Raw genomic sequence first — 21905 nt, forward strand, 5'->3', positions numbered from 1 at the left:
TTTTAGGATCAATCTAAAGCTGGCATTGTGCCCACTACTATATTATACTGTTAAACTGAAATATACAAGGCTTGTGAGCTTATATAACAACACTTAAATAGGATAAATGACCCATTGTGATTATGCATTAATAAATGCAAACTGGCTGTATGATCATCAATACATGTAAGGGTTTTGTTAGCTGAGGCCACCAGTGAGCTGGGTCAGACTCATAAATAAACATTAACAACAAAGCGAAACCAAAAAGGAAATACAACAGAAAATGCGCAGCGCTAATAAACGGTGTGAACATCGGCACTGCCTTTTGTTTTTATTACAGATTGCCTCCTTCCTCTGTGCCTGTGGCTGCTTTACAGATGCTGTTAAGCTCAGCCTCGGGCTAGATGCTGTTTCAAGGTAGACAGCTCATTAAGAACAGTGACAAGTGCTGCGGAGGGAGCCTAACCAACTGAGGGGAAGGAAGACCGGACCAGCTAAAGCAAAAAGCTGCATATTATAGCCGTGACAGGGCCTGAGACACTTCTCTGCTGTAGAACTGGACTGAAAACCTCTTTCATTCTCCCACTGAAATACCATTCACTACTACAGTGGGCAGCTCTCTATGTCTAACATCTTACCTACATGTAGTTGAACTTTTTTCTAAATTATCCATCAAAAGTGAGACAGGGATAATGTCTATATTTACGTCTGAAGCAAGGTGAAGCCTCGTGCCGTTGGGTATTCTTCGCAGTGTCTGACAGAACGCTTTTTAAACTTCATTGATTTTTAGTGTGTGCATGTACATGAGAATCAAGTGTCTCTGTGCGTAATTGTGTAACTAAAAACCATGCTGCACACACACACACACACACACACACACACACACACACACACACACAAACAAAAGGTGTAAAAATCCCATGTTTGCTTTGCCCTGTGGAATCCCGCTGATAGAGCAGAATTATTCCCACAAACCGCCGAGGGGGACAGCCTGTATGGGCGGTGGGCTGTCAGTCAAATCCACATGTACCAGGGCAAGTGATGCATGAAGGGAGTTTGAGATTTCACTGTCATCCACAGTCTGGTCCCCTGCAGATCTTCCCCTTCTGCCTCAATTTCTGCTCCAACGCTCCGCTGACCGCATAGACTGTATAATCTGTGCCACGACTACAACTGACTGCAAATAATTGAAGTGAACAGGACTGGAAGTTGTAGCTCAAATCCCTCCCAGTTTGTTTGAGCTAGTTGGGCTATAAGTTGTGTTCTGTAATCTTTCTAAGGGGCAACTGAGAAAAAACAAACAAAAAGAATGCTTATAATATTTATTGTGATACAACAGGTATCAGTACTTCATCCTTCCGTGAAACTTTTGTTTTTAAACAGTTGTATAACATCATCCATAGTACTGCTGCTGCTGCTGCTGCTGCACCGCTGCCTGCCGCTGGGTGCCGCTGCTGCATCCTGATCACATTCGCTGTCCAAGGTCCTGAAAAATCAACTGCGAGGCTCACCCCAGGGTTTCTCATCTTGCTACCCCCACATGGACACAGATCTACCTATAGATCATAATGACAAATGTATCTCGCACTACTAAGGCTCCCTTGTCATCCAAGAAGCCGGTCCTCTACTCCAGCTTCCCTACAGTTCACAGCCCCGTAGAGAAATGGTCCTCTGCTTGTCTGCACAGAGGAAAAGTGGTGTGTAGCTAACGGGTGACTGCTTTGCTCGTCCTGAGGCAGAATCTAAGAAAGTTGAGGTATTGAGAGCTGCTTGAGTGCTCCTCGTGTCACAACTTAAAGCCGCAGATGGAGCCATACAGAGGTGAATGCGGGTGCTGAGGCTTCACATCCTCCGGATCCGTCCTGTGCGGCTGGACCAGCGTCAAGTCAGTCGGAGGAAGTTGCGACCACACAGGAAATAGTGAGAGACCTCTTCCCAAATATAAGCACAGAATGTTTGAGCACTGCATAGTGGTTTAAGTGCTTTGGGCTATAGCCCTGGGGTAATTGTGCCATTGAAATCGATCAAAAACCTTTTGTAAAATCAATGGGCCTTTTCTTTTTTAGAAAGGCTTTGTTGAATAATTTGTGTATTATTTTTTGGCTCAAGTACAGTGAACAAAGCACAATACAAACATAAAAAGACAAAGAAAAAGTACTCAAAGGATCATCAGGCTACAGAGAATGTGTTTATTTTTTCTTTTTCACAATTGATCACTGTCCTAAGACTATAAGTTTAAAATGCATTGAAAAATCTTTCGTATATTTTCCACTATTGAAGTTACATTTTCTTTCTTTCTTTCTTTCTTTCTTTCTAAGGTGTATTATTCCTATTTCTATGGACTCTTCCCTCATATGAAACTTATTCCGAGTCCTTTGTGGCAGAATTCTAAATGTTTTAAATGAAAATGAAATGAAAATGACATGATTGCACATGATTGGTTATTTATTTTTTCATTTTTTTAAATGTGTCTCTTGCCATTATATATTTTTTAAATATAATTTTGTAAAAGGTCTTTAAGCATTATAAGTGCTTTGTAGATAAAACATTATTATTATTATTATTATTATTATTATTATTATTATTATTATTACTGGGATTGTTCACACACGGCGAGGCGCTATATTATTTTGAAAAGCTCAACCGGATGTTGACTACTTGCCTGAAGCTATCTTGCCCGCTGAGAAGTGAACGAGTACGAGGTAATACGGCTGACTTGCCACACTCGCGCTGGTTTCACCGTGAAGTTAAAACCTACCGTGCGGCTTGCTCTCCTCCCTGTGAGAAAATGTAATTAGGTTTTCAAAGGAAACACACTTTTACTCACATGTTTGTCAACAACGCCATTTTTTAAATTTTTTTGGACACAACTCAAATCGGATATGACTCTAACGGTCGACACAACCTGCAGCGACTTCCCGTCAGATTCAGAGTGTGCGCTTGACGACGGATTAACGCTTTGAAAGACATTTTCGGACAAAGGAGAGGAGACTTGCTGAATGAAACTTTGTCCCATTTCAGCCGGAGGGATAAAAGAAGCACCTATGGGTGTCGTGGTCATTTGAATTTTCAAAATAACCGAGTGTTGACTGCCGCCGTGGACCGCTGCTGCTGCCGCTCGATGGGACGCAGATAAAGAAAAATGTTTGGTCACCTCAAGTTCCAGGCTGGGAGGTTAGCAACAATGTCAGGGGTCGCTCGTTTTGGAAAATGATTACTGGCAGCACCGACGGTAAAATAATGGTCAGAAGATGTCTAGTAACGTTCAAACCGTTCAGGTAAGAGACAAAGAGCTGACGACGTTATTCTGAACCCAGTTTCTCTGTAGCCTCCAGCACTGTGGTGGGCTGTCACTGAGTACAATGTGTGTTGTAGCTCTTTAGCTTGAGGACTGAGTTGTACATGCAAAACTGTGTAACGTTACGTACATTATGTGTGCGTGCGCGCGCGCGCGTGTGTGTGTTTTACTCACCTAAACACACACATGCGCCCACACACACGCCAGATGTTTCCCCACCAGATGAATCAGATTTAGATCCACATGGATGAAGAGACAACAGGCAGCGATAAATCATGAAACAAGCCCTTGTAAATAAGCCTGTTCTACCAGTCAGCCGAGCGCTAACTTACTTTCCTCCTGCATGGATAGCTCCATTGTCACTGTATGGCTGAGCTGTGTTTGTGGAGACATGTTAACCACTTAAACAGCCGATATTTTACAGTCCATAGAGCCATGATGTGGCAACCTGCAAGCCTCATTTGATTTGCCCTGATATGTACTGAAGAATGACAGGATTTAGATTTTTAAATGGATTTAATGGATCTCTCACAGTCACTTTCTTACCGCTCTCCACCTGCAAGCACTGTCACTGTATGGATTACACCAGCAGGCTGGAGCAGTGATGCAGCAGCTGTACAGCAACCCCTGTAAAGAAAAGCGGGTCCCTGTTCCACCTGCTATCTACTCATGGATAAAGCATTTATCCAGAAACACTCAATTAGTCGCCTTTGTGACAAGGCTACACTAGCCTTGACAGCACCGAGAATAGGAACTTGTCACAAGTGATTTGTGTTTGCTCAAAATGAAAATTGGTCTCTTGCCTGGATCTTGGTTTTCAGTCATTTGACTGTGAATAGTAGAAATGGCAGTGTTTCTTTGACAGATAGATAATGAATTGATTTATGACGTTCGTCAGATTGTTTGACTTGAAAGAAATGAAAGCATTAAGAGAGTGTTGAACGAGGGATAAAGCACTGGATAGATATTGAGGCGAGAAAGACAAGTAACTATGTTTTCATTAGCTATTAGGGAGAAATATTAAAGGATGGGTTCACCCCAATTTGTACATTCAGTCATTCTCTACTCACTTCCATGCTTGAAAATGAAAAGTTGGGGGAAGTTTCTTAGGGTTAGTCCACGAGCAAAGCGTGCAGCATTCTCCTGAACAACTGAAGTAGATGGAGACTTGTTTAAAATGAACAAGAACAAACACCATCGAGCTTGTGCATCCACTGCCGACGGGGTGCGCGCTAATGCTTTTAGCAAAGCAGGGACAGTGAAGTTTTCAGCTTTTAAAAAGGGGAGGAAATGACACCCTTTCAAATCAATTTAAGATCTCAGAGCTTTAGGGGCTGTTTTTGTTACGTTTAAAACAATTCCCTGTCTGCTTCAGTTTTTTAGGAGAAACCTGCAATGCCACTTTGCTGTAACGCTCGGCATTAGGGGGAGTAAATGATGACTGAATTTTCATTATTGAGCCTGCCTAATTTATTGAAGGGAACACAAGCAGAACAGTGTTTATAGCCATAAATGCTGCTTGTCACACAGCAGGTAATGTGAAATTTCCCAATCACTGTCATCAGTGTATGAACGCCACAAGATTTGAATAGGTTCCAGGGTTTCAGCTATTTCAGACGCCAGGAAAAGTTTCTTGAAAAACACCACAACTAACATTTACACACCACGGCTCCTCCACGCCTGGCAAAACTCCCTTCGCTTCAAAATCATCTACCTCCAGGCAAAATCTGATAAGTCTATATGTGTGAGGAAGCCAATTAGCTGATAGCAGATCTCTCCTTCTGATCCAATTATAGGGAGCAGAGCATTTACTTTAAGCCTGTTAATTAGAGACTCGTCAGGCAGGACCAGGGCCTTAATCCTCTCATATCACCCACCTAACGCCACTTTGGAAAACGGCTAAATGATAAGAGTGGAAACGATCGCCCTAGGACAGCATTGGTCGACATTCTGCTCACCCACATGAGCTGAATATTTTTCTTCTTTTCTCCTTGTTTTCTCTTTCCATCAATCTCTGGGTTGGTTACAAGGACTGATACATTTTCCTCTGTCCTGAACACACACATAAACACACACAGGATTATTAATCCTTCAATTTGAGAGAGATGAAGAAGAATGGATGAATTGGATTTGAAAACTTGATGGTTAACTGTAAAACAAGCCATTCTCTTCTCAAAGCTGTCATTGGATTTCTTTAGCTCTATTTACTTTAATAATACAATGCAGTGAGGATGAGGTCTGAATTCAGTGATTCTCATTTTCCCTTCTATCTAGGCCTGCTTGGCTTTCGACCAGATGGGCGAAAGTGCTTAATCCAAGCAGAAAGTAGCCTATCTCTGGATCAGGGCGTCATTCATGACAAATAATCCCTTGATCGTAATGATTGTATGGGATTGGATTCCTATCAGTTAACATATTGCTGCTCTGTGGTCCTCTGACAATGATTGAGCTATTCTAATTAGTTCTGCAATATGCCTGGAACAGATGGGGGTAATATTTTATTATTTCCTAATATTAAAGTATCCGGGGAGAGACAGAGGTAAATGACAAAGCATAGCCAATGAGCATGTGTCAGCTGCTCAGATGCTGGTAGTTTAATGTAAATAAAGTGTGAATATAATTTCCTAATGTTTTGTAAATCAATAAAATGCTAGAAGCAGGAGCGCCCTTCAGCGTGCTGAAACTCACACTGCTGATCACAGTGATCATCATATTAAAGTGTTGTTTAATAATCTGTGTACACCACCAGCAAATTAAATTGATAATCAGAATTGGAAGGATTTCAACATGTATTCATGCACAAATTGCAGTTTGTCTTGTTGGCAGTGTAATCAGTACGGTAATTCATTAGATCCCCGCTCAGAATGTAATCTTATCACTTTGCACAACAAAATGTATGGAAAATGAGGATAAATTACCAATTTAACTGTGACGACTGTATAACTGCTTTCCTCTTCAGAGCGATCAGATAGCTGTAAGCATGTTTGATACAACCCATTAAATAAGAGCCTCCTCCACGATGATGATTATAAACTGTCAATATGTTCTTGTGTTGAGAGCCACATTTCACTGTCTGTCCTTGAAGCCAGTGTTTTATAACACAGGATAAGACACGCTGGCTCTGTCTTGGAATATAGTCACCCTGGGAGCATGCCAAACCACCACGCTCTATACTTAACAGATTATTCAACATAGCCTTGATCCCTTTGGGTCAATCAGATCGTTTCAGCAAATGTTCTTTTAAGTGCCCATTCTTCCTCGCTGCTGATAGGAACTAATTTCTTACGGCCTCATCAATATTAAGAGGTTTCATTTAGAGATTTGCGTGACTGGAGCTGCTTACTGTTCCATTCCAGGAAGTCCCGTCAGCTTTCACACTGGGCCATCACTGTACTTTCAAGCAAATGGCTCTTGCCTGCCTTTGAAGAGAAAGCAATATATGAATAATTCATTCATTTGTTATGTTAAGAGTCAGTTTTCCATCCTATGATGCAGAAGTTAGAAGTTTAAAAGGTTACCTGTCCAAGGTTGGGCTTAAATTATTAATGATTATTTTATTACAAAAGCTGCTTTGCTTCATGTTGTTTTATGACATTTCTATTATTGCTTTAAATGTGTTCCTCATATGCTGTATATGATTGTTGGAGACACATATTATATATATTATATATATATATATATATTATATATATATATATATATATATATATATATATATATATATATATATATATATATTATATATATATATATATATATATATTATATATATATATTATATATATATAAATTAATCCACCCAAACAAATGTACATAATGAAGACATTTTGAATATGGCTACAACTGCTTAATTATATGATGTGTCTGCTCGAGTGTTAGCCATTCATTGTAGCATGAATCTGCCTTTTGTGCTTCTACAAAATCCTCAAAGAACTTACTCTTTTTGGGGGGTTAGCAGCAGGGCAGCACACATTTTTAGAGTGGGACTGGACTTGATAGTCATGCAGGCTGACTAGTATTTTGTCCAGAGGATGAGATTCACAGACAGCTTTGCCTCCCCTGTTCCCCAAAGAGCTTGGCATCATAAGATAACCTTTGATCCATATGCACAGAAGAGAGTAGCTTAAGTAGGGCAGGATTTACACAAATACAAAAGACCTGATTTTCAACTCTTTTAAGTCAAAGATCTGATTCTTTCATGGCTGTCTAACAAGAGAGAACACACACACAGTCTCATTTTATTTTCCCTTCGGAGGTACTGTAGACTTAAAATATGAGATCTGTTCAACAAACCAGGGTATACCAGAAGTTTATGTTTCAAAGCTCAGATTTGCACAAAACCCACATCTTGATGGATTCTAAAACATGAGCATCAGTTTGGATGAATGGATGAATCTACAATTTTTCAAGTCTGTCTTTAAACTGTAGTCACATGCCTGTTTGTACATTGAAAGAGTTAGTGGCTAAAATCAGTCCTCCTGTTCATGTTGGTCATGAAGATACCCACTTGACTTGGCTAACGCAGAACGCTGGAGATTTATCAGGGCCCCAAGACAAAGTTTTTCGCCACTGTTCTGAAAAAACAATCCTGAAGTCAATGTGTAAACTGTCCCAAAACTGTCCTAGAATCAAAATGTTCTTCCTTTTCATTGTTATTATCATCTGTGGCAGGGATGCCCAAAGTATGGGTGGTGTCCATAAGGTTACACATGGCCATCCAGATGTCTCTTACCAAAATTAGAAAAAAAAGAATCAAAAAAATGTTTTTTTATGATGAAAATGATCTTGAAATATGCATGGTATGGGATCATTTTCATAATCTGGGCAGAGTGACACTGGGCAGGAAGCAATTCGATTAAGATGACCTGGTACCTTAAACTAATACCATGTTGCATCTTAACAATACAATATAAAACAATAGGTGTTTGAATAGGTCAATGCCTGACTGTTCACTCTTGTTCTACCTCAGTTTCTATCACTGTCCTTTTTTGCCTTCTTCGCCTCCTCCAAAAGCGGGATTGTTTCACCTCTTTTAGTCGGGCAATAGGTGGTGGGCTACCTTTGTGCCTTAATTTGACCTTCATTTTTTTGGAGGAGAAATTGAGCCTGGTGGTATGCCAAATAGCATGTGAAATCAAGGGTTATAGGAAATCGGATATCGGCCCTGATGGGCTGGATCAGGGATCGGAAAAATTAACAGATCCACGGGCTGATCCATTTCTTTTTTTATACCTCTGTTGCAGCACATCCTACGTCATTCATCAGCAGCACATGTGTCACATGCTGGAAGAGTTGAGTTAACCGTTAAGCAACATGGAGCGTGCCAAAGTGTCGGCTATGTGGAGATATTTCACGCTTGCCACGCCAACTAGTTCGACGGCTGCAATGTCTGCAAAGTAATGTTTTGAGGGTTGGTGGTAGCACTGCAAAGTACAATACTACCAATTTAATTCAAAAACACCATGCTAAGGAGCATGCCAAATTCCTGCTGCTCAACAAAACCAAAGGAGCAGTAGACAGTACAGCCCAGCGACTAACTTTGGCAGATGCACTGCAACAACGCGAAAAGTTGAAAGCATAACAGAAAACAGAAAGCATAAGCAATATCACAGAAAGTTTTAGAATTCATTGTTTTAGATGCTCAACCAATGTCAGTTGTTGAAGATGAGGGCTTCCGTCGCCTACTGGAATACTTAGAGCCAAGGTACTCTCTTCCATCACACAAGTATTTTTCAGAGACCAGTATACAGTTTATTATTAATTCAAAAACAGTATCGGATCGGTATCGGATATCGACAGATACACAAAGCCCAGGCATCGGTATTGGGACTGAAAAAGTTAGATCAGTGCATCACTATAGGAAACCTATCTAATAAAATTTCTTTTACTATTATTTCAAAATCAGTGTAAGAATGATAAGCGCCAAAGTTGTTTACTGCCAGTCTAAGTACATTTAATTACTGTGAACATTTAGGGCATTTAGCAGATATTTTTGTATGCTTTTGTCCAAAGCGACTTACAATAAGTTCATTTGTCTCAGTGTCTTTCACATTGACCTGCAGTTAACTGTTAATGCTTCATGTTCCTCTCAACAGAAACTCTGTATTGCTCGGTGTTCGGCTCAGTTAGCTGTGGGCTCCCTTTGCCAAACACAGCAGGACTCTGCTCCTCACCAGCTGCTCTCCTCCCGCCAATTTCAGCATGGATACCTTATTCATAATCATTTTCAGGGAAAAAATAGGATGTGTCCCTGGTCACTGATGAGTTCATTACCTCCTCTCTGATTTTTATTGTGTCATTTTTATCTATAGGTCTCACACTGAAGTAGCCAGTCAGTGTATTTCCAGGGAAGATCTGTGTTCGTCCCAATCACATTTTCGATTTCCCTGGAATGCCATTAGTTGCGAGCCCCAGTCATAGCTGTAGTTCAACAGAGGACTGTGGATTTTGCCCCCAATCACTTGAATTGATTTTCAGAGGCATCTCTGAGGTGGGTCTGGACAGGAGAACCTTTCGCAACAACATTTTGTCACCCATCAGGACATTTTATATTCAACAAAGTGGTGATCAGAGCACTGAACTGAAAAAAATGTTATAACTCAGGGTGACACACCATAGAGTAGCACTCTAAGTGAAAACTGTATGGCCCATTGTTATTGTTGCCCTTATTTTATGGTTCTGAGGCGAGAGTATGCCCAGAGAATTCAGCTGAAGTTATAGCAACCTTAACACTCCCATTCTCACCTTAAAAAGTCTCAGTTTTTCAGACTGTCTTCTGTCCTCTTGCCTTTTCATCCCTTCCCCTCTTGCGTGCCTCTGGTATTACATAAATAATCACATCCATTTTGCCTTCACTTAGGAAAAAACTGCCCACCCTTATTTTGTCAGTTGTCCTAGATGTATGCTAGCCAATAACATCAACAGACTGAAATGTTTCAAGTGCCTTTTGTCTTCAAATTTCTACTTTTCTGTATGTGATAAATTGCTCTATTTATGCTCTGGCTTCTGGAAGTGCTACCTGTTCGTTTCTCTACTCCTCTCCTCTTCTACTCTCCACCACATTTTCCCTCATCCCCTCATCACTTCCCCCCCGCTTTTTTTTTCTCGCCGTCGATCATTCTGCAAACCTGTCTTCCATATCTGTCGGCTTGTTTGTCTGCTTTCATTCGTCTGTATTGTTTTTCTCACTTTTCATCCACTCCCTTTTCTGCCTCCAACTGTCTCACTAACCACCCATGTCTCTATCCTCATCTTCATATTTCCACCTAAAGCATCTATTTACCTGCCCGTCCCTATAAATATGTCTATCCATCTCAACTCCCTTTTCATCTTTTCCCTCTCTCCTCCCCATGTGTTGCAGGATATTCGTGGTGGGAATAGGCTTCTTCAGCCTCTGCTTTCTAATGACCTCTCTGGGGGGGCAGTTCTCAGCCAAGAGACTGGGGGACTCCCCCTTCACCATCCGCACAGAAGGTACTGACATGTGCTGTGTGTGTGTGAGAGAGAGAGAATGCATGCATATCTGTGTTTGTGTGTAAACAGTTGAAATGCTGTAATGTCACTGCATATTGCTGTGCTATAACTCTCCATGGTCCTGCTGGCGCTTCACTGCCTTGTGCCACTTTGTCAAAGCTGCACCACCTGTCACTAGAAGCATAAAATAGCCTGAAATATAAGGATGAGGCAAAGAAACCATAAAGTAAATGCAAGTTCCAAAGCAGAACCAGTAGGACCAGTGAATTTCATTCAAATAGCCTTAAGCAATAAAGCTGCTTTTTCTATATCTGTGGTCAAGTGATCAGAAATAAATCAGCATGCTTGTAAAAGAAGATTAATATGGTGTGTGGGAGGTTGAAAGGCCAGCCAGTCGCTTGAAAGTTATTGGTCTCATCCAGGGCAGTGACAGTAGGGTGGGAGGCTAATATTATACACTACCTTTAGGTATTCTGCACTTGATGGACAGCCTTCTACTCTCAGTATATGCTTCGGGCTGTATGTGAGGCAAAGATGGAAATACATGTGAACAAATGTTTTTTACTCAGGTAACAGTTCTTTACAACTGTGACTAATTTACAACAGAATGAATCAACTTAATGACAATAGACTGAGCAAAAGTCTCCCCTGTTTCTTCTTGCACTCTTGCTGAGGTACAGTACGATATCCAACCTAAAATCTTCTTTACAGCTCCCCTGAACCCTGTCAGGATTCTCTGGAAGTCACTAGCCACTATATGGAAGTCCATTACAACAAGCCTATATAGCTATAGCTCTAACCACAAGTTCAAATTTCAGTGCGATGACACCTTAAATACCTTACATTTCCTGAGATTGGCTCCTGAGTCAGTGGTTGAGTTGATTAAATCAGTTCCTGGTGAGCACAAAACAAATTTCGCTAACAAAGACCCCAAGAATGACACTTAGGCTCAAGAGTGATTGAATGAGGATAGTGTATGAAGGGTTAAACACGCAGGATTGAATGGGGATCGATGGTGGGCATGGAGGTGTCAAGTAACCCGTGGAGTGAGACTACGGGTGGGAGCACGTCTCCATGAGATTTGCTTCATCATCCCCCTGTGGCTTTTGTATTGAGAGAATGAAGAGCATGGCATGTGGGAGAGTATTGTGAGACCTAAGCCTAACGGAGGAGAAAAGGTGTTAGGTACGTCAGTTTAGGTTGGGTAAGAAAATTAGAGTGTGACGTTGTCTTTAAAATTACTGCATTTAAAGATAAGTTTGAAAAAATACACTTGCTTGTAAGAGCAGTGCAAGTTTCTTTAACAAGTGAGGCTATAGTTAATCTGAGCACTCACAGTAATGTTAAGGTACTTCCCAGCATGTTCATCTGTCCAGAGACAGCAAATAATGACCCTAACAACCATAACTTGCCATACCACTGCACACTGTACATTGTTTGCCCTGCTGGGATTGCTTGCACACTGAAACCTGCATCCGACAAAGCCATATCTCACAAGTGAAATGTCATTAACACATTGACTGACCGGTGATATCATGTGACCCAGAGTGAGGGCTGACTGCCAGTGGCAAGGCAGAGGGGGAAAAAAAAGCGCCATTATAATCTCCTGCTGTACAAGGTGTGAAGATTGAAAGTCAGAGGTCATTTTGTGGAGGCCAGCCACTTCTCACTACAGCTGGAGTTAAAATAAGCAATCCTGTGCTCTGACCAAGGTCTGCTCCCATCCACATGTGTGTACGCGTGTGTGGGCACAGGAGTAGTTGAGGCATTCCATGTGTCAGTTTATGTGGGTGTAAGAGCAACCGAAAGATGGAGCAAGTGCAACTTTAGGCGTGAAACAGCCAGGTGTTGGTGAGCATGCACTGTGATCTGTCTGAGAGAAGGATGAAGCAGCGGATATGAAAACAGGAAATGGCAGATTTAACTGAATAGATCGATGCAGGAGCATATATAAAATCAGACAGTCTGTTTTTGTGTGTGCATGTGTGTCAGGGAGATAATGGGGCAGAAGGCGGGGGTGGTCATTTGGGATTACTGTGTGATAAATTAAGATTACTGCGTTTTTGTGATAAATTAGGATTAGTGTGTACGTGTCAGTGTTTCCTAGTAAAACGTACTTGATTAATCAACCACTCATGCACTGCTGCCTGGGAAGACATCTGGAGCAGGCTCATTAAAAACTGTATAGTGTCCAACCGTGCCTCCCCATAGGACTTTACTGTGTTTGTGTGTGTGTGTGTGTGTGTGTGTGTGTGTGTGTGTATCCCTTTGTACGTAAATACTTTTCTGCTTGCCTATGCATAAAAGATTCCTGTATCTCTATCATCTGCAGTGTGCCTGGGTACATTTGTTTGTGTGTATGCCCCGCTGTTTCACCCTCTTTTCTCCTCTTACGCGTGCGTCTGTGGTCTACTACCTCACACTGTGTTAGTGCCTTTTCCCTTTGAGTGTGTACGTGTGTGTTTATGTGTGTTTGTGATGAGCTGGCAGGAAATCGGCTGTTAAATGGGGCGACAGCAGCAATGTGGGACAAGATTGAGACCAGAGAGACTGAGAGACCAATCCATCTGCTCTCTGCAAATCAGTCCCACACAAAAACAACTGGCCCTTTCATTAAGCCTCCACTCACCACCTGCAGAGCAGCACACACACACACACGCCGACACACACCGCTCTACACCAGTCTCTCATTAAGTACATTTCATTTCTGGCAGATCTTCAATGTGAAAATATGCAACATGCCCAAATTAAAAACTTTTACCAAATTTTGGAGTGTTTTCACATTGGCCAACGAAGCAGAGCAACTTTATTCTGTGGTTGCTTTATCAGTGGTTATTTTTATTACCCCGAAGAAATCTCACTTTGCTAATAAGATGTGATTTTTTTCAACCTTTTTCCACAAGCCAAATCAGGCTTTATCATAGCCATCATTTAAAAGCTGCCAAGAAATGTTGCATTTCTGGTTTGGGAGATTAATGGTTTGTTCGAAATAGTCTCTGGAAAAGTATCATTTCTAAATCCAAGACCCACAATTTTAATTACAATGTACATAATAAAGTAAAATTTGAAGCTGGGGATAGATGATTTCATGGCCTATAATAACAACTGCTGCTGGTAAATTAATGAAGCAGAATGAAGAAATGAAGACAAATCTGAGTGAGTTGGGAAAACAACAAATTCTGTGCTGATTATTTTCCGTTTCTCTATTCATTCCTGTGTCTGTAAAATCAACACTTTGCCAAAGATTATTTTGCACAGGCAGCATCACCACTGAAAAAAATGAGTGGGCCGTGTGTTTTGTTGCTTTTCAAGAAAAGCCAACAGTAACACGTTTTTCACTCCATAAAAGATCCAGGTGATGGCTGCATGTCAGTTTTAGAATGGTTGCTAGCAGGTAGCTCGGCAGTTCTTCAGTACAAATGGCAGACAGCTGGTGAACAGAGGCGTCTGAGTATCCAAGTTAAATTTTCAGTACATCATATTTTTAAAAGGGCTCTGTGGAACTGTCTGTGTTGTGCTGGCAGCCATTTGTTAGTTTACGTTAACAGAATATTTCTAAATCAATGTAGCTACTGTTTGTCTTGGTTAGCAGAGCTGAAAGAGGCGCTGTGATGAAGCACTCGGGAACATACATAAAGTCACATCGTATTGAACTGTCACAGGAAATCTGTCCCAAGTAGTTCACAAAGAAATCCAACTTTAACAAATAGTCCACAGGCATGTATGGGTCACATGACAATCAGTTTGCTGATGGCCAATAAAATGTGATTAATTCATATACATTTCTAAAAATTGTTACATGGAGAACCTCATCACTTTAAAAGCTCAGAAATTAAACCTCTACGATTTGGGTCTGCATAGCAGTTTGTCTTGTAAGTCTGTGAGGCAAACAGTATGGGACAATGAATTGGTGCTATATTGATGTTGTGATATTGAGACTGTAAATTGTCTTGGATTTAGGATATCTGTTGTAATGCTTGTCTCCACCCACTTAGTCATTATATTCAAAATATTAATGATAATTTATCAAAAGAGTTGAAATCTCTTTAGAGGAGATTTCAGAATACTGATATATATATCTTGTATTGCTATATGGGCTTAAAATGGTAACTAGAGTCACAAGTCTATATCCAAATAGACTTATAATCAACAGTGGAGCTTGATAAATGCAATGCCTTTTTTGGATGTGATTACATTTTCATATTATTGCATGAACTATTGCTTATATGTTATTAAATTAAATGTGACTTAGATTACTCAGATTTTCTACAGAAAACAATACCATTTTATTTAGGAGTTGATTTTTGTTCACCTGGCAGGATAAAAAAAGATGTTGGATTCTTCTTAAATATTATATTGACCAAAAAAAATACAGACATGTTGTTCAGTTCATAGAAAATCCTGGCAATTTCCTCCTCGTAACAATGTTTATCAGACAATCTCACTGATATTTTTGCAAAACTACTCAGCCTCAGGAGCAGTTCTTGTATTTTTCTTTTAGTGGAAGGGACGTTTTTCCAACTCATGCCATACATTATGTAGTTTGTGCTTACTTCTCTGCTGCAAAAGCTATATTCCCAAGTTTAAAGAAAGCCTTTTACTAAGAGGTTACTTTGTCATGACACAGCAAGCTGTCAGAGTCTGTTTTGTTTTGTACATTGCCTTTGGCTCTCTCTCAAAAACGACCTCTAAATGGGAATGCTTCATTGCAATAATGTGAAAGATGCCTTTCCTAAAAAGATGAGTGTTTTCTTATTAATGATGACTTTCATGCAAGGTGTCGTAATGAGCTAAAGAAGATAGCTGACGTTAACCCTTGGAGCCAATATATTCATAACTGTTTTGTCCCTAATGCAGACCATAATAAGGCCCCAACAATCTTTTCGTCATTCTGTCCATTTCTATCCTCAAAATTCACATGTGTTTAGATGTCATCATCAGCAGTTGAGGATGACTGATTCAGCAGCTGTCATCTCAGGCTAATCCATGATGTGGTGACAACAAGGCCATCGGGAACACGAGACAAGTTGCTTTTCTGTTTATAAATCAAATTCACAGGATTTCATCTGGCATTGTGCCTTAGTCATTTTTACACACATATTAGCTTGCTGTTTGCACACAATAACAGCCAAATTTGTGTAGGGCTTTGTCACCTTAGTGGGAGTTGCACTGATAGCAATTGTTTGGGTATTAGCTGAATTTCGTCGCCACCTCTCGCTTCCGTGGATTATCAGCTTCCACTGGAGGTTCATAGTGCTGGGCTTTCTCTGAAATCCCTGTCTCTCCTTAGTGACTCACAAACTCATCAAGAGCTGTGAGGCGGAGATGGAGAGGTAGGGGCTGATTGGTGAAAATGAGAAAGTAGAGGAAAAGGAAAGAGGTGGCAGCACAATAATGATTGTTCTGTATGTGTTTGTGTGTGTGTCTGTGATTAAGCAAGAGGATGATGAGATTTCTAGAGGTTGCATTGCTCACAAGAGCTGAATGAAAAATAGGGATGAAAAGATACATAGGCAGCAATGTTTTCCCTAGATCAAAATACATCAGACATGAGGGAGATGTTAGCTTGATCAAAGGCCCTCCCTATGGAGCTTGTTCATACTCTGCAGTTTATTACATTAACAAGGACCCATGGCAGTCCCTTCACCCTGTTTGTTCTAGCTGAAAGACTCTCTGCTTCCTCAGTCTAGGTGGGTCCCTGCTGGGAGAGAGAATATCATGTTATATTTCTGCCTCGGTTTAAAATTTTGCAGCTCTGTAGATTTAATGGCTAACTGCTTGAGAATTCATTCGAAGACTGTAATTTTTTAAAATGAAAGACTCATAATCTCCACGTGGGGAACACTCTGTTTGGAAATGCTGCTGTGCTTGGATCCAAGCAGGGGCCGAGACTAATGGTTGTTTGACTCGCATTAAACTCAATTCTGTGATGTTTGTCTGAAAGTTTGTGCACCATCAGTCACAAAAAGACTCACGCAATGTGTCACGTTCCCAAAATAAATTTTTTCTTGTGCCCTAAGAGGACCTCAGCCGAGAGTTTACGCTCATGAAAGTAACTGCAGTTTACATCCATATACATTTCTGTGATTATTGTAAAGTGCTTGATTCAGGATGGGAATTTTTCATTACATCAGTATGCAGTAGCTGGTACCACATCAGACACCCCCGCTCTGTGGTCCCCTTTCATGTTTTTTTCACACTAGATGTTCATCTCTATCACACATTCCCTGCAGTTATGTTTCCTTCCCATCGCTTCATGTCGAACAAATCTGCCATGACAATCTTCTGCATGTCGCTGGCGCTAGGTGCAGCAGGGGAGTCACTCGGGGAGTACACTTTATCAGTGCACTCATAGCCTGGGGAGTTTGAATGGACTCTGTGTGTGGGTGTGTGTATGTGTGTGTGTGTGTGTGTGTATGTGTATGTGTATGTGTGTGTGTGGGTGTGTGGGTGTGGGTGGGTTTATGGGTTTATTGGTTTGTGATTCTCTCTGGATAACATCATCAACTCGGTGCCCAAAATATAAAATGTTTTTGGCAGTAAATGTGTGTGTGTGTGTGTGTGTGTTTGGGGGTATTTGTGTGTGTGGGTGTTTGAGTAATGTATTCATGTATTCCTGTCCGCACAATGATAGATAGAAAGAAGATCAGGAAAATTTTACAAATTCTAAATGAAGTGTCAAAATTTAATTATAGCGTAGTTTTTATATATTTTACAGTAATATGTTGTGGTGCCATTACCACCTCACAGTGCTGGGAACTTATTATTATCATTTGTCATAAAGAGATCATGAATGTCTTCTCACTGGAAGCTTGTTCCTTGGTTATGTCACCTAGCAGCAAATAAAGATGAAATGTTATTTAGAATACAGCTTTAGTGTGTCAATGAGATGATATCATTTGTTCTTGATGAATGTTATCATTTGCCACATACGCTATTATATAAACACTTGCAAACTGAAAGATGCCATGTTGGTGTTGTTCATGGAACATCATTGAAACCGACCAATCACGTTTTTTCATAGTTCAAGTTCCTTTTACTGACAACATGGCGAGTAGGGCTGCCCAACAATTAAAATTTGTATTGTCATTGCGACATGTACGATAAACACATTGCAAAAGACTGCCTGACACGCGATGAATAAGAAAAATCATTTTGTTTACATGCGCCATGCATGCACCTTGAGCATGCCAACATTTAGCCAATCAGACGGAGCCCTGGATACAAAGGCCAAGTCCCAGCTAGCCATTAGCTACTCTGACAAAATTAATCGGCATCAGTTTGGTGGTGATTGCCAGGTTATGATGGCTGAGGGAGGAGAGAAAAGAGATGAAAATGTGGTCGACGAAGACCTTGTAGTGAAAAGAAACAGCATTTCTGCTATATGGACTTATTTTGGATTCAGGAGAGACGACGTGTTACAAACACAGGTACTATGTAAAACATGCCGAGCAGTTGTTGCAACTTCTAGAGGAAACGCAACCAACCTCCATCACCACCTGCAATCAGTGTTGTTTTCGTCAACGATGACGATGACGAAATTATTTTGTTGACGCCCCTTTTTTTCATGACGATAATGAGATGGTGACGACATAAACATGGCTCTTTGATGACTAAAACATGACGAGATGTGTGTGAGTTTTTGTTGACGAGTCGAGAATGGACGTAAATGTTAGTGTGGTCTGTCAGACGTTCATAATGCATGACATTGCTGCTGTCTTCGTTGTCCGCTTGTTGTTGTAGCGGCAAGCTAGGAACGGTCGCTACTTTCAAATTAAAAACCCCCACTAAGAACCCAGTTCTAAACTCCAATGGGGTGCAATGTAAAGGTCTTATTTTGAGGACAAATTTGTTGTCACTGTTCACTGCCCAGCTTCGAGCTTCACGTCATGTCACATGTTTACGCCTATCCCCAGATATATGGATGTATTTTAAATATAATCCAGAAGTATTGGAGAGTGCTGTTGGACAGAAACCTTTTATCTCCATATTTCAACTTTACAGCTTTTCAACACATTGTGAGCTTGTAGATCTTATGTACTTATTGACCTAAATTAATTTGTTAAAAACTATACTTCTTCTTTTGTTTTTTTAACCAAAACTAACTAAAACTAGACTAAAACCTGTTTGAGTTTTCATTGACTAGAACTGGACTAAAACTATCACATATAGAAATGACTTAAATTTGACTAAAACAATGAAGCATTTTAGTCCAAAAGACAAAGACTAAGACTAAATCTAAAATGGCTGCCAAAAACAACACTGCCTGCAATACAACCATGAAGACCTACACGAACAATTTATAGCTAAGGTTAGCCATCATTAACTGTATATTTAATAATATGCAAACTTCAATATTTGTTTATTTATCGCAAATTATATTGTCATCGCAATATTGAACAGTGTTTTCGCACATCGCAGATTTCCCTCATATCGTACAGGCCTAATGGCGAGGCTGGTGGAATTCATTTCAAGTACAGATGGACTTGCCTTGATAATACATGATATACAACAACATTGTGAAAGGGTTTGATTTTATCCAAACTATGTTTTCTTGAACCTAACCAAGTGTTTGACCCACTGAGTTTGAGTTTGAGTCCTGTACACAACCCACCCCACAGCAATGACAGCTTGGGATGACTTCAATTATGATACTCCAGGAACAACACCAACACAAGTCACAAAGCTGTGACATCAGAACAACATGATTAATTAATTTCAATGATGGATTTAATGATGGCAATATCAGATTCACCCATTTTCTAGGTATTTGTGCATGGTATAAATAAGGTCTGATGCGGATTTTAGCTAAGTTTAATTCAGCTGGTTTTAATTTTTTTAGTTCTATACATCTCATGTAGGGCTGGGCGATACATCGGCAAAATCGATTAATTCGAGTTTTTGGTTTAGGACGATTTTAAAAAATGAAAATCGATTTTTTATTTAACTTGCTCCGCCGCCGCTCCTTACGGGCTCCCGTGGTTCATAGTGGACTCCGCCCTCCCTGCACTGACTTTCCGCAGAGAAACAAACACAACATGCAGCGAGCCGAGAGTTCGTTCCAAAAAAGTCATTGTCTCGTTAGTAGTTTCGTTTTGTAGCGTCGGACCTCGAACAAACCACTGTGCGCTGCAAAGTTTATTCAAAGGCGGACCGACCCATTTGTTTCAGCATCTCAAACAGACGCATGCATCACAGTGGGACACTTGTTGTTCATTACGAGAAAACCGCGGCAGCCCACAAACACCCACTATAAAGCAGCCAAAATTAGCAGAATCATGTAATAATTGCGTCCCGTATGACAAGAAAGCGGCCCGGTGGACAGCTTTTATGTGTGCAGTCACGTTGCATATCGTTAAAGATATGGTGCAGTGGAAAAGCTGGAGGTTCATCCACATGCTGAAAATGTTCGACCGCAGGTTTGTGCTACGAAGCCGCAACGGGTCCTGACTCAAACCAGAGGAAACAGACAGCAAGCACACACCTGATGTCCTGTACATCTACCAACATGTCATGTTTACTATGCAATACATGCAGATGCTTAATTTAGTTTACATATCTTCAGGGATATAAAATACTTTTTTGTAAACAAAGGCACCTTTTGCGAAATAAAGTATTTAATGAAAGTTACGTTCACAATTTATCAATACCAATATAAAAACTGATCTGTTTTTATAATAGCAAGCAATCTGACATGTTAAAATTATGTTTACAAAAGCATTTTATCAAAAAGGGACACATTCTTTTCAAAAGGATGCACTTTTATATATTTTTTCAAGTGAGTTTGAAGCTGCACTGTTTACAATGGCAGGACAAATTTGTTTAAAATCATAGCAAAAAAATAAACGCAATGCTTTTGATAATTTCTTTGTAATTTGAGGAAAAAAAAATCGATTAAAATCTTAAATCGAGTTTTGTGTGAAAAAATCGGAGATTCAATTTTTAGGCCATATCGCCCAGCCCTAATCTCATGTGTCTGTGTGCTAAATATGCCCAGGCAGTGAATAGGAAGTTTTAAGTCATCTATCATCTAGTTTTGTGTGTTCAGATGAGTGACTTGCAGCTTGATGGCTGCTAGGTGCCAGCTAGCTGAGTTCGTAGAAGATTTATGGGTGTATTTTTCTTTAAAGAGGAGCTGATTCTTGAGCCCAATTCATAAACTCAAGCTCAAAGTTCAAACAAGGTTTTAATCTTGTACAAAAGGAGCATTCACAGAGCAACACGCAGGTCTGTTACAAAGTTAAGTCTCAATGTTGTAGGAGAAAAGCATGGTGTTTATCTGTCTCTGTGGGTGTGTTTTCACTCTGATCATTACTAATTTATTCCCTCCTGTACTTTAGGAAATAGTTCCCAGAGAAGGAAATGATAACCTTCAGTGATTATTCAATACCTTACAGGGGTCATAAAACAACCTCAAACATGGTTACAGGTTACAGGTCACGTTAAACAGTTAACATTGTACTTCATGAAGAGAGATGTGAACTGAAGTCTTACACAGGAATGTTCAAAGTTTCCATCACACTTCCCACCTGTGAACATGGCCAATTGTGTTTGATTGCCAAACCTAAAACACCTCATCCTGGGACTCAACACAGTCCCCCAGTGGATAGTAATCATTAATCATTAATTGATTAAGATATCCATTAATAATTTAACTTGTTAAACATTTCTTGTCTGCACAAATACATATTTAAAAAAGATAACAGATTTTATTTATTTATTTATTTATGTTGTTTATTTCGGGCATGTCAATTCATAAACATCACATTTCATCATTGTTCATTACCAGATACGTGTTTTTTAAATATATCCAAATGAAACACAAAATACTGGTATTTAATTAAAATACAATAATTTGTCAAAATACAAAAAAGAAATTTTACGTAAGCTGATATTATGATATTTTAGCCATTTAGTTGAAGTGGATTGGATTGGATTTTGTTGCCAGTTCTTGAAAGTGACAGATGGGAGAGCTGCAATTAAAATGAGGTCATGATTTTGTGTTATTTAGTTAATTGTTCAGGTAACTTTGTGTTTACTTTATCTGTTCTTTTAGCTCCTAATGTAGCGTCTCATTTTCCATCAAATATAGAGCATGTCAATGGTTAAAACAGTTTTCTAAAGGTAACATTTTAGACATATTTCACATGTTATT

The 21905-nt window shown here is 40.0% G+C and overlaps 1 protein-coding gene across 3 annotated transcripts in view; it reads left to right on the top strand.

Moving 5' to 3' along the window:
- Positions 1-2653: 2653 nt before the first annotated feature.
- The window catches only part of LOC115591062 (alpha-1,6-mannosylglycoprotein 6-beta-N-acetylglucosaminyltransferase B-like), a 140841-nt gene continuing 121589 nt past the window's right edge, over positions 2654-21905 (top strand). The window contains exons 1-2 of one of the 3 annotated variants that reach the window (XM_030432689.1): positions 2654-3257; positions 10638-10750. In XM_030432689.1, the coding sequence (XP_030288549.1) occupies positions 3190-3257; positions 10638-10750 (181 nt within the window). In that variant the 5' untranslated portion in view covers positions 2654-3189. The remainder of the gene's footprint in view (positions 3258-10637; positions 10751-21905) is intronic. The other 2 variants (XM_030432696.1, XM_030432706.1) reach the window with 2 other exon arrangements.

Source organism: Sparus aurata, chromosome 1, assembly GCF_900880675.1.
Source record: "Sparus aurata chromosome 1, fSpaAur1.1, whole genome shotgun sequence".
Classification (NCBI taxonomy): Eukaryota; Metazoa; Chordata; class Actinopteri; order Spariformes; family Sparidae; genus Sparus; species Sparus aurata.